The sequence below is a fragment of the Pavona decussata genome, unplaced genomic scaffold (genome assembly GCF_977016875.1).
Source record: "Pavona decussata unplaced genomic scaffold, jaPavDecu1.1 SCAFFOLD_265, whole genome shotgun sequence".
Lineage (NCBI taxonomy): Eukaryota > Metazoa > Cnidaria > Anthozoa > Scleractinia > Agariciidae > Pavona > Pavona decussata.
This window is the reverse complement of record NW_028145667.1, coordinates 3808-15994: the sequence shown is the minus strand read 5'-3', so window position 1 is coordinate 15994 and position 12187 is coordinate 3808. Positions and strand designations below refer to the sequence as shown.

Here is a 12187-nt window from a genome sequence, read left to right as displayed (position 1 = left end):
AAACTCTAACACAAAGGAGATCCAAATTTATTTTAGGAGGCCAATATTTTATTTCTTGAATTATTGCAAAAATCAGATATACCAATTCATCTGTTTCTTCATCTTTTTCTCATTTTATCAATGACTCTCAATTTCGCATGAACGATCGTGACGTTTGTCAAAACGCTGCCAATTTTGTGACAGTCATTAGATGGTTCCACAAATAAGTTTTTATCGCATAACTGCGAGTTCTCTTGGAGCAGATAGTTTGCTTCTTTATTCTACAATATAAATTGCTGTTTTCAATGCAACTGCAAAACAACTTTTGCCCAAAATGTTTTCATCTTTGTCTATTTTCGCAACAATCATCCAACGTTTGGCCACACATAAGTTATTTATTAGTCTCTGTTTGCTTTATTCATTATCAGAAACTATTTTAAACGTAAACGAGAAAGGCATTTTGCCTTGGATTGAAATTTTCACTGCCGTTATCGGCTGCCGGCACACATTATTGTCCTTACCAATTTGCTAATGCACTACACCAGTTAAACGTCTGTGTGATTACTATCGCTGACCCATGTTGTGTTTAACTGTGCCTCAGAGGTAAGGACACCTCGGGAGGTTTTCCATTGAATAGCGACTTTTGACTCAAAAAAAAATATACCAGTTTCAAAAGGAAATTTAAATATTATCATTATCTCACAAAGAAGTTCGAACATTAAACGATTTTCCCAGTTCGTGAACTCGTTGCTTTTATTTCTGGCCAACGATACGAGACTCATTAACGGAAACAAAATCAAAATATTTTATGCCGTCTCGTGGAAGTTTTGGCAACCACAAAGAATGAAAGGATTGAGCTCTTGTGAGAAAATTTCATGGTGCATCGTGTTCTTCAGTAAAAGCAAGCAGAGACGAGAGTATTCGAATCAAACTCGTCAAGCACAACTTTGGCCCATGCTAGGGCACATTTCTCTTTCGATTTCGACCTACTTCGCTTGTTGAGAAGAGAAACGTGCCCGTCGTGAGCAGTACGAATCTCGGTTTTGCTTAAAAAGTGTAAGTTTGTGTGTAGACAATTTCCTCCGTTTAGCGTAAAACCCAGAGCACCCCACCAAGAACAGTTAAAACGTTCATTCCTTAAAAAATCTCCCATCGCTTTACGAACTCCAAAAGGTAAATTTTTACAAGTTGACGCAGCTTGGTCCGTTCGTATTCTTATGGCTAAAAATCTTAGGGAACGGAAAACTATTCTCCGAATTTAAGAGCTTTTGTTGCCTTTTCTAAATGCTAGCGGGTCTTTTTCTGCACTTTAACCGACTTATTTGTCCTCCAAACAAAATGGGATTAGTTTTCAGCGTTGCTAACGTTTCAGGTGACCTTTCGTTTATAACGTTTGTTTTTCTTCACAATTTAATCCGAATTGCTGACTGAGACGGGTGATGTCTTTCGAACGGATATTCCACCAAAATAAACTCTTGGACGCACCCTCATAACCGACAAGGCCACAAAATGCCCATAATGTTTTCATCTTTGTCTATTTTCGCAACTATCATCCAACTTTTGGTCATACATTAGTTATTTGTTTGTTTCTGTCTCCTTTCTTCGTTATCAGTGACTATTTTCAGCGTACGCAAGAAAGGTTTTTTTTTTTCTTTTGATTGAAATTTTCACTGCCGTTATCGGCTGCTGGCATAAATTATGGCCCTCACCTAATTGCTAACGCACTACACCATTTAATCGTCTGTGTGATAAATATCGCTGACCCATGTTGTGTTCAACTGTACCTCAGACGGAAGGTCACCTCGGGGAGCTTTCGATTGAGTAGCTACTTTTGACTCAAGAAAAATATATCAGTCTTCAGTATATGTTTCCTTTCGCGGTTTTATTTTTACTCTTCTTTCTAAATATGTGATTCAATAAGCGCTTATTTAAGAATAAAAGGAAAAACTATAAGGGAAATAAAAATACTTGACGCGTTACCTCATGTAGGAAAGGACCCTATTCCCCGAATTGACGAGCTGTTGTTGGCTTTTCGAAATGCTAGCGGTTCTTTTTCCGCACTTTTACCGACGTATTTGTACTCCGAACACAAATCGGATTAGTTTTTCAGCGTTGCTAAAGTTGCAGGTGACCCTTCGTTAAAGATAACGCTTGTTTTTCTTCACAATTTAATCCGATTCTGACTGAGACGGGTGATGTCTTTCGAACGGATGTTTCACCAAAATGAACTCTTGGACGCACCCTTATAACCGAAAAAGCCACAAAATGCCCAATATGTTTTCATCTTTGTCTATTTTAGCAACAATCATCCAGCTTTTGCTCATAAATTAGTTATTTATTTGTCTCAGTTTGCTTTCTCCATTATCAGTAACTTTTTTTAGCGTACGCAAGAAAGGCAATTTTTTTAGATTAAAATTTCTACTGCCTTTATCGGCTGTTGACATACATTATTGCCTTCACACCAGTTAATCGTCTGTGTGATTAATATTGCTGACCCATGTTGTGTTCAACGTTGCCTCTGACGCAAGGACACCTCGGGAAGCTTTCGATTGAGTAGCTACTTTTGACTCAAGAAAAATGTATCAGTCGTCAATATATTTTTCCTTTGGTGGTTTTATTTTTACTCGTCTTTCTAAATATTTGATTCAATAAGCGATTATATTAGAATAAAAGGAAAAACTATAAGGAAAATAAAAATACTTGACGCGTTACCTCATGTAGTAAAGGACACATTTATTTCCATTAAAGGGACAAACTAAGAGAATGTATTGACTCTTTTTATTAAAAGTCCTGGGTGCTTTTGTCATGTCTTTGAAACAACAGCAGAGGACTTAATTTCCGTGTCCAACTCATCACTATAAATTGGACGAATAGAGGAGGAACTGCGAAAACAAAAAAACACATCTGTCCCACCTAACAAATTTGCATTACTTTAACATCTTACAATTTCTTTCTTTAGCCTCCCGACGATTTCTTTAGCTATTTCAATCTTGAAAGAAAATCCATAGATCATTACTACTTTTCCTATTTGGTTAGAGATAGCTGCAGGTGTAGTTTTTATTTTATCAAACGTTTGAGATTTTGGGAGAATAACAAGAGGTAAGTCGCAAAATTCAGCACTGTGTTTCTTATTCAGCCAGCACAAGTTATTTTTGTACATGACAAATCTTCTTCCCTTATTACTAATTACGAAGAGCGCATAACCCTTATGAAAAAACAAATAAACGAACTGTCGTCAGCCAAGACATTAAAATTTATCCCCTACTCAAGCGCCGGCCGGGACACCTGTTTGCTGGGTAAAACTTCCGGTCCTTTGAATATTTCTAAAGGAAACTTTGAAAAGTAAACGTCACTTTCAGTACAATTTTGTAAGGGATCCTCGATTTAGTCAAGTATAATTTATACGTCTTTCACATATCTCCCTTTTTCCCTCTCTTATTTTCTTCCTGATAGAAATTATCAAGGGAGAAAAAAAAAAATTGGTATAAGTGCTTACGTTAGCGTCTTCCCTTAAAAGTCATCCGACAATCAATAATAGATGAGAAAGTGGTTTGGTGCCATTATTTAACTCTGTCATTCCCAGATGGATGACAGTTTTCCCCATCCAATTGTGATCAATACTCACCTGCCACTTCCAATCCATATTATTTAGTTCTCGTATTCACCAGTTATACACACAGCGAATCATTCTTTTGGGGTGAAGATCGTCTCACTTCGAGTTCGTTTATCTTCTGTTCTTTCTTGGGAAGAGTGGCTACAGTACTTCTCAGATGCCAAGAAAGGTAAAAACGAATTTATAATAATAATTATAGCCATGTAAACAAGTTCGGCCGCCGTTTGTGAACTTTATTAGTTTGTTGGTGTTTAACATAGGAAAGTCAAACGGAGTTTTAAAAGGAAATTTTAATAATACCACACAAAGAAAGAACTTCGAGCATTAAACGATTTTCCCAGTTCGTGAGCTCATTGCTTTTATTACTGGCCAACGATACGAGAATTATTAACGGAAACAAAATCAAAATATTCTATGCCGTATTATGGAAGTTTTGGCAACCATAATAAATGAAAGGAGTCGCTTTCTTATGAGAAAATTACATGGCCGGTGCATCGTGTCCTTCAATAAAACCAAGTAGAGACAAGAGACAAGAATCTTCGTGTCAAACTCGTCAAGCACATTTTTGGCCCATTTGCTTGCTTAGAAGAGAAATTTGCCCAGCGCGACCAGTACGAATCTCATTTTGGCTTACAAATTGTAATTTTGTGTGTAGACTGAATTTCCTCCGTTAAGCGTAAAACCCAGAGCACCCAACCACAAATAGTTAAAAAGTTGTTCCTTAAAAAATCTCGCATCGTTTTACGACCTCCAAAACGTAAATTTTCACAAGTTGACGCAGCTTGATCCGTTCGTATTCTTTGGCTGAAATTTTTTTAGGAAACGGAATACTATTCCCCGAATTTAAGAGCTGTCGTTGGCTATTCGAAATGCTAGCGGGTCTTTGTTCGCACTTTTACCGACATAATTGTTTTCCCAACATAAATGGGATTAGTTTTTCAGCTTTGCTAAAGTTTCAGGTGACCTAACGCTTGTTTTTCTTCATAATTCAATCCGACTTTCTGTCTGAGACGGGTGATGTCTTTCGAACAGATATTTTAACAAAAAGAACTCTTGGACGAACCCGTATAACAAACATAGCCACATTGTATTAGAATTCTTTGGAAAAAACAAATGATCCTAAAATGAAAACAGCTCCCTCAAAAATTCTCAACTCTCACCAGGCCGGGATCCAATTCTGACAATTCTGTAAAACAATTTTAGTTCTCGGTAAAAAAAATATTGCTTACTTGATTGGTGAATTGCCTTGGAAGAAATCGAAAAATTCCAACACCAACACAAAAGGTATCCATATTTATTCCTGGAGGTCTTTTCTGATCTTTCCTGATTAAGTCATCTCAAAAATGCAGAGCTTTGATCCTTCGCAGACTTCAAGTAGCGGAGAGTGGAGAATTTAAAAGAATTTCGAGACTACAACTTCAATATTCAAATGAGAAGACATCTGGACATCAAATACGGTCTATAGTCCCTTCTAAGCTCTGCTAAACTTTGTAACTTACACGAAATTAACAGCATGAACTAGACAGAAGAATGAAAATGGACATGAAGAAATTACTGTTGCTTGAAATAACAGTGTTTGTGTGGAAATCCGATGTCAAATAATTTTCATAAAACATCATTTCTGGAAAATTCATGAATTGGAAACTTTTGGCACTAGGAAAAAGATTTTAAGAAAAACATTAGAGGGATGTAGCTGTGCCAGAAAGCTTCCAGTCGTGTTTTGAACTTTCCATACATTTCCCTTTATTTTTTTCCCGCGAACTATTTTTAGTAGCAGTTCACGGCTGGTTCGCTTTACAGACAAATGTATGGAAAGTTCAAAACACGACTGGAAGCTTTCTGGCACAGCTGCATCCCTCCAATTTTTTTCCTTAAAATGCTTTTCCTAGGGCAAAAAGTTTCCAATTCATGAATTTTTCAGAAGTGGTGTTTTATGAAAATTATTTTACATCGGATTTCCATACAAACACTGTTATTTTGAGCCTGTTTGCCTACTCGTTAAAATGGCGTCGAAAACCGTGATAAGACCTATTCAGACAATCGTCAACGCAAGGTTCATAATTTACGGCACTTTTTATTAAGACCAACAAAACGTTAACAGTATTTAAAATGCCGCGGCCAGCCTCTGTTTTCTTATGAATTTACGGTAAGCTGATTTGTATAAGTTCTGTCATTTTAGATTTGGTGTAATAAAATTCTATGGATTGAAATTTGTTGTGCTTTCATTGCTCCATATATCAGGTTCAATACGATAGTTCAAATCTTGAGTTAAGATAAAAATTTAACTTACCACGGCACTTTGGATCTAAGACAAAAATCATCTTACTCTAAGACGACATCGTCGTATAAATAAGATGAAAGTTATTTTATCATAAGATGAATCGTCTTCAAATGAGATTTACACGCTGTCTTACCACAGCACCAGAATTAAGTTGAAAATAACGACTTCAAATAAGATTTTAGTTTTTACGGAGTGTTTCATGTTTTCTAGTTTATTAACAAATTTAGTGCAATTTAATCCGGCTCCGCGTCGAGTTAGAAAATAAAATTGTAAAAGCTTTCAGTGTAACTTTGGTGTTACCAAATTCATGACGTTTTTAGTCTAAGGCTACGAAATAATGGGCTCGCTGTTAGTCTGTGCCGTTAGTTTATAGACTAGCGCCCTCTTAATGCTTTAGGGACGGTAAACAATAAAATATGCCAGTGACATAGTTCGTCGCATTTAACTACAGTACAAGTTTCCAATTCTTTAATATTATTGATAAAACTAGTGGTGAAGTGATAAATTTCGTCAACAACATATTTATCTTCAGAAATCTTCGAGTTGACGTTTTTGTGGACAACTTGCCGCAAAAGTGCTAGCATACTTTTTTTTTTATTCATTTCTCTTCCATATGAAAACCAAACGTGACGGGACGTTTACATGGCAAATAAACTAAATAAACAAATTCTTTGGGGACAGAAAAGATACCTCTGATTAATTTTTCTGTAGGAACTCAAAGAGTTTTCCATAGCTGAAATGATGAATATAGCATTTATCTTCATCGGTTTCTTGTTGGTGCTTTTAAATTTTAATCCATTTCATTTCTTTATTTATTTTTTCCATTTAAGTATGGCAGATTGTTACTTCTCCATTCATGATTTCCTGTTCCTCTGTTGTCTATGGGGAGCTTGGCTACAATACAAAACAGATGCCCAGCAAGGTGAGAAAACGAGTTTCAATTTATTGCTTATTCCAAACCAAATGGCGTCATTAGCTGTTTTTATGTTGGAGGCGTTTACATCGTCTAAGACGTCAGACCTACACACACCCGTTTCTCGAATGTTCCGTTAACTTACCTGGCCGTGAAACTATCAGTGCATACACAATGTTCTTAGAATCGTTACTGATCATGGAAGCTAAGTAATATTTCCTATATAACGAAAAAGGCCAATCCCAAAGCCTATTAGTTAGAAATCCCTTCGATCTTTCTCTTTTTCTCTCTTTGTCAGAATTTTTTATTCATCCTTGATTCTTTTTATAACGATGTTTATGACTAAGAACTTCATTTTCTTTTTCGTAGGGTGCTGCCGAACTATCAAATATCTTCCACCAAAGCATGGCTATTACCTGGAAGGTCACGTAATTTTGAATCTCACCATTGAAAACAATTTCATCAGGTCATGTGAACATCGTTGCATTATGGAAAGCGAATGCGTTTCAGTCAACATTGGACCACCAATTGACAACAAAATGATCTGTGAGTTGAGTAATTCGGATCACTTCCAGCATCCGGAAGACTTAATAAGACGGCCTGACTGGAAATATGGAGCCTCTGAGGTATGAATTGTAGATCTGAAAAAATAAATAACTAGCGTTTGAAAATAACGTGCTTTTTGCCATCACAACGTGAACTTAAGAAAAGTGTGATAATTGAAACTGAATTATAGGTATTTTATTTTTGTCATTTTGATTGGATAATTGCACCAACTCATAATCCCGCTCCAAGGACAAAACCTTCCGGAGACCAAACATGGTCAACAAACGGGTTAGATAAGAAGTGAACTTTGCTGTAAAGCAAAGCAAATCAACTTGCAGGAAAAATCACTGATTTAGCCAGCTTAAGTAGGAAATAAGTGTCGATACTAAGGGCGTTTTCCATTTGACAGAACTGTCTAGCCAGTTCAATTGTTTTGCAAACGGAACGCTCCAATTTGAACGATTTTGAATAATAATTCAAGTCAGAATGAATACATAATTGTTGAGCGATGAATAGTTTAAAAAACGGCCAAGGGCCTGCTACAGCGCCGTGTTTAGAAATAGGGCATTAGCTTATACCCCTCACCTCCAGTTCAAGAGTTTTTCAAGTTGTCTTATTAAAAAAGGTTTTTCTTTACTGAGATACTAAAAGATCCAAAAACATTACACAAGTTTAACAACATAAAATGGCAGGGACATCGTACGTCTTTTGTTATGTCGAAATTATATATTGAAATTATTCAGCCTTGCCTCGAGCAGCTGAAGCATATTGCAAGTTTTGGGGCCTTTCTTGGTTAGTCATGTGATTGATACTTGTTTGCTTTCGCGTTTCACTTTTCCCCTGCATTTATATTTATAGTAGGTTTTAACAAAATAATTATTTTACGCTGACTTGCTTTTATCAAGTATTTTTAACCAGCTGAGTACAATGTGCCTCGTTCGTCAGTTTAAATTTTCTATAGTGACCTAGCTTAAGACAATAGAAGCAGTGAGTTCAAATGGTTTTCTTTTTTTTTTTTTTTTTTTTTCATCAGAATCTTTGCTCGATCGTCAAACCTTGCATCAACAACGCCAAATGCCTGTCTGGCTACACTAACAAAAAGTACCTCTGTGTATGTACATCTGGATTTACTGGAGAAAATTGTGAGAAAGGTAAATACTATAAGTTTATTCAGTTCATTTACTCAGCTATAATTTGCCTTTCCATTTATAATTAGCCTGTTTAATTCTATCCTTGCCTTATCGGTGTACTCATGCAATATAATTCTCCAATTCTCCAGATATCGATGAATGCAACAGCGGCATCCACGACTGCAACGGAAATGCAACCTGTATGAACACTGCTGGACACTTTAACTGTACTTGTAACGCGGGTTACAGTGGGGACGGTCACGTATGTTCAGGTATAATTTTTTGTCTTGTTTTCCAAGATGTACGTTTGTGATTAGGTCATTTTCCTGTTCCCTTCATAAAGCCAGTACAGTTTCATTCCTGCTTGCCCATTTTACGTCTCCTTTATTATGCTCGAATAATCTAGATATCGATGAATGCAACAGCGGCATCCACGACTGCAGCAAAAATGCCACCTGTATGAACACTGCTGGACACTTTAACTGTACTTGTAACGCGGGTTACAGTGGGGATGGTCACGCATGTTCAGGTATAATTTTTTGTCTTTTTTTCCAAGATGTGCGTTTGTGTTTAGGTCATTTTCCCCTTTCGCTTCATAAAGCCAGTTCAGTTTCATTCTTACCTGATCATTTTACGTCTCCTTTATTATGCTCGAATAATCTAGATGTCGACGAATGCAGCAACGGCATCCACGACTGCAACAAAAACGCAACCTGTATTAACACTGCTGGACATTTTAACTGTACTTGTAGCGCGGGTTACAGTGGGGATGGTCACGTATGTTCAGGTATAATTTTTTGTCTTGTTTTCCAAGATGTACGTTTGTGTTTAGGTCATTTTCCCGTTCGCTTCATAAGCCAGTTCAGTTTCATTCTTCCCTGATCATTTTACGTCTCCTTCATTATGCTCGAATCCATCCAAGTAAAAGATAAACCAAACGGGAAACTTCGTATATGCATTGATCCAATTCAAACCAGTAAGAAGACCATCAGAAGACCCAAGTACACAATGCCGACGATTGAAGAAAAGCTTCCAAAACTGACGAAGGCCAAAGTATTCACCATTCTTGACGTATGTGAAGCTTTTCAAACCATCGTCATAGATGAAGAGTAATCTCTATTTACTACGTGCACGCATGTACCCAGATAATGTGCATTTATTGCTTGCTTTATCAACATGGTACCGAACGATGTGAATAAAGTGTAAATAAAATTGAATTGAATTGAACAATAAACACATGTTTGTTCTTTATCGAAGACGAATTGTTTTAAAACAACATTCTGGATTTCGGACAAATAAGACTTCTATAAAAGAATTAAACCGATTACTAAACCAGAATTCAAGATCTAAGACAGACTCCTATCCACACATTGTACGCTAAAGCGATACTATATGTTCCCATACATGAAGTGAAAATGCGTCCCAGAAAAAAATGATGATGATGATCCGGGGGTATAACATCTCACTGGGAAATAAGGTTCATGGGAATGTCCACATTAATGACAAATATACAAACGTTTGCTTTCCGAAAATTTCTTAGACATAAACGAGTGTTCTACTAACTCACACGGTTGCGATGTCAATGCATCGTGTAGTAATGTGCATGGATCATACTCTTGTTCATGCGAAGCTGGATATTCAGGCGATGGGAAAACGTGTACTGGTAAGCTACTTGAGCTGTCAATTTGTTTCATTAAAAGAGATGCTGTATGCAATTTTTTCAATGGGACCCACTGATTGCGTTAGCTGGAAACCCCGTGATATTAAAAAAAATCACTTAATTAATGCCATGAGTTTGGCATGCCCACGTGAGGCAGCAAAAAGGCTCAGTTTTTCATGTATTTTACTTTAAATGGTAAGGGCAACTGGAGAATGGCTAGCAAGAAGGAAGGGCATAATGTTTTTAAATTTCGACATGCAGAAACGTCAAAAACTTACAACCAAAAATACTACAGTAATTTTTGCCATCAATTACTCTTCATACGTACGAGGGGGTCAAGATACCTTTATAAAGTCCGTCACGCCTTTCGATTGTTTCTACATATGAGGCTGAACAGGAAGCTGAACTACAACTCGTAATGTACCTCGCGAGGACTCGTCGCCAGAGAGACTGAGAGAAAAGTAACATCTACAATTAATATTTCTTGCATATTTCGGCTACGTTTTACGGCCTTCTCAAAATCGTATTTTGTGCACTTCAACACAGTCTGATCTGTTCAGATTCTTCAGCTGAAAATTTAGTTTGCAAAAGGTTTTTGATGCTAAATCTGATTTCCCGAATTTCCGAGCAACCGTTGGTGCTTAGAAAATACTTGCTGGCCTTGTTCCTGGTATCCTTTCTTGAAGTAAGCAAGGGTTCAGAGATGCATTTTTCTTCTGGTCTATTACATTTTGGAATATTTCAATGAATTGGTAGCAAGAAAACAAAAAAAAAATGGCTTTCATTGTGTAACATAACGCGCACCATTATTATAAGTGAAAACCCTATCCAACACACTAGGAAAATTTAGAACGTGAACAATATATATCAGAATAAAGTTTGCAATCTCCGCCATGGTAAGCCTGGTACCGATTGTGGCCCGAGGTCGTGGCAGTCGCGAAGTAAGGCTTCTAAAGTCAGGGTCAGCATCTACGTAGTGCGGGTGGGACTGTACTTATCAGTTTCTATCCTGGGTGTCAGAGGCTTTTCCTCCTCGTTTTCCTGTTCCGGTCGAAATCTTTAACCGGCGACGACGGTTTGCCTCCGGCCGATCCCGAGTCCTCGAGGCGGACGAGTAAAAACCATTGGCATTCAGAATATTTGGTTTCCGAATAAAGTTTTCAATTTAATAATCTTCACCGGCCTAAAAGCAGCCTTTTAAGCGACCAACAAACAATCAACATACCTGGTACTTCCGACATTTTTTTATTTGACAGCTAATTGACTTGTCTCGTTTTTTTTACAGTGACGAGCCGATTTTGATTCCTTTTCGGGCCCATTTTATTTTAAATAATTGAATGAGTTTATTCTTTTACTGCTCCGAAAATTCCTCCACTCGAATAAAATAGACCGTGACCTCTGTACAGGGAGTGGGCGCTTATTCGAGGGTGGGCGCTTATTATTTTCCCAACATTTTCAGCAAGCGAGGACGTTTTGAGAGAATAACAAAACGAGGGATAACAAGTTAATTTCGCTTCAACAAGACAAAATAAAGTGCAAAATCTAACATAAAAAATAGAAAAGTTCATTGGCTACCGCCCCGGATCTAAAACCAAATTTGGAACACAACAAACGCTCCTCTTACTTCACGCTGGTTTTTGTTGGGAGGGGGTGAGGTGGGCGCTTTTTAACTTTTCAGGCTTTAAGGGTGGGCGCTTATTCGAGGTGGGGGTTTATTCGAAGGTGGGCGGTTAATCGAATAAATAAGGTTTGTTTCGGCCGTAAAAACAGCCAGCGTCCGTTACAGAATAAGTTAGGTCTCTTATTTATTTTTTCACAGATATCGATGAGTGTGTAAGTGGTGTCCACGACTGCCACAAGTTTGCTTTATGTACAAACACTCTAGGATCCTTTAGTTGCTCATGTAACCAGTCCTACGCAGGAAATGGAACACACTGCAGGCATGTCTCCTCTGGTAAATATCGGTCACATTGATACGGACGTGTAACTTCTATGCAAATGAATTTTTAAAACACTCAAAGCATGGTCTCTATCTCTTTCGTCTCTTGCAATGAAGCTCGATATC

At 37.4% G+C, this 12187-nt stretch overlaps 1 protein-coding gene across 1 annotated transcript; it reads left to right on the top strand.

Annotated features, from left to right (window-relative positions):
• Positions 1-3668: 3668 nt before the first annotated feature.
• LOC146455914 (uncharacterized) lies at positions 3669-9575 on the top strand. The gene is made up of 8 exons (XM_085093690.1): positions 3669-3761; positions 6704-6795; positions 7156-7412; positions 8366-8483; positions 8612-8734; positions 8869-8991; positions 9127-9249; positions 9385-9575. The coding sequence occupies exons 2-8, from the start codon at positions 6705-6707 to the stop codon at positions 9573-9575; spliced, it is 1026 nt and encodes a 341-aa protein (XP_084949816.1). The 5' UTR covers positions 3669-3761; position 6704.
• Positions 9576-12187: the final 2612 nt, after the last annotated feature.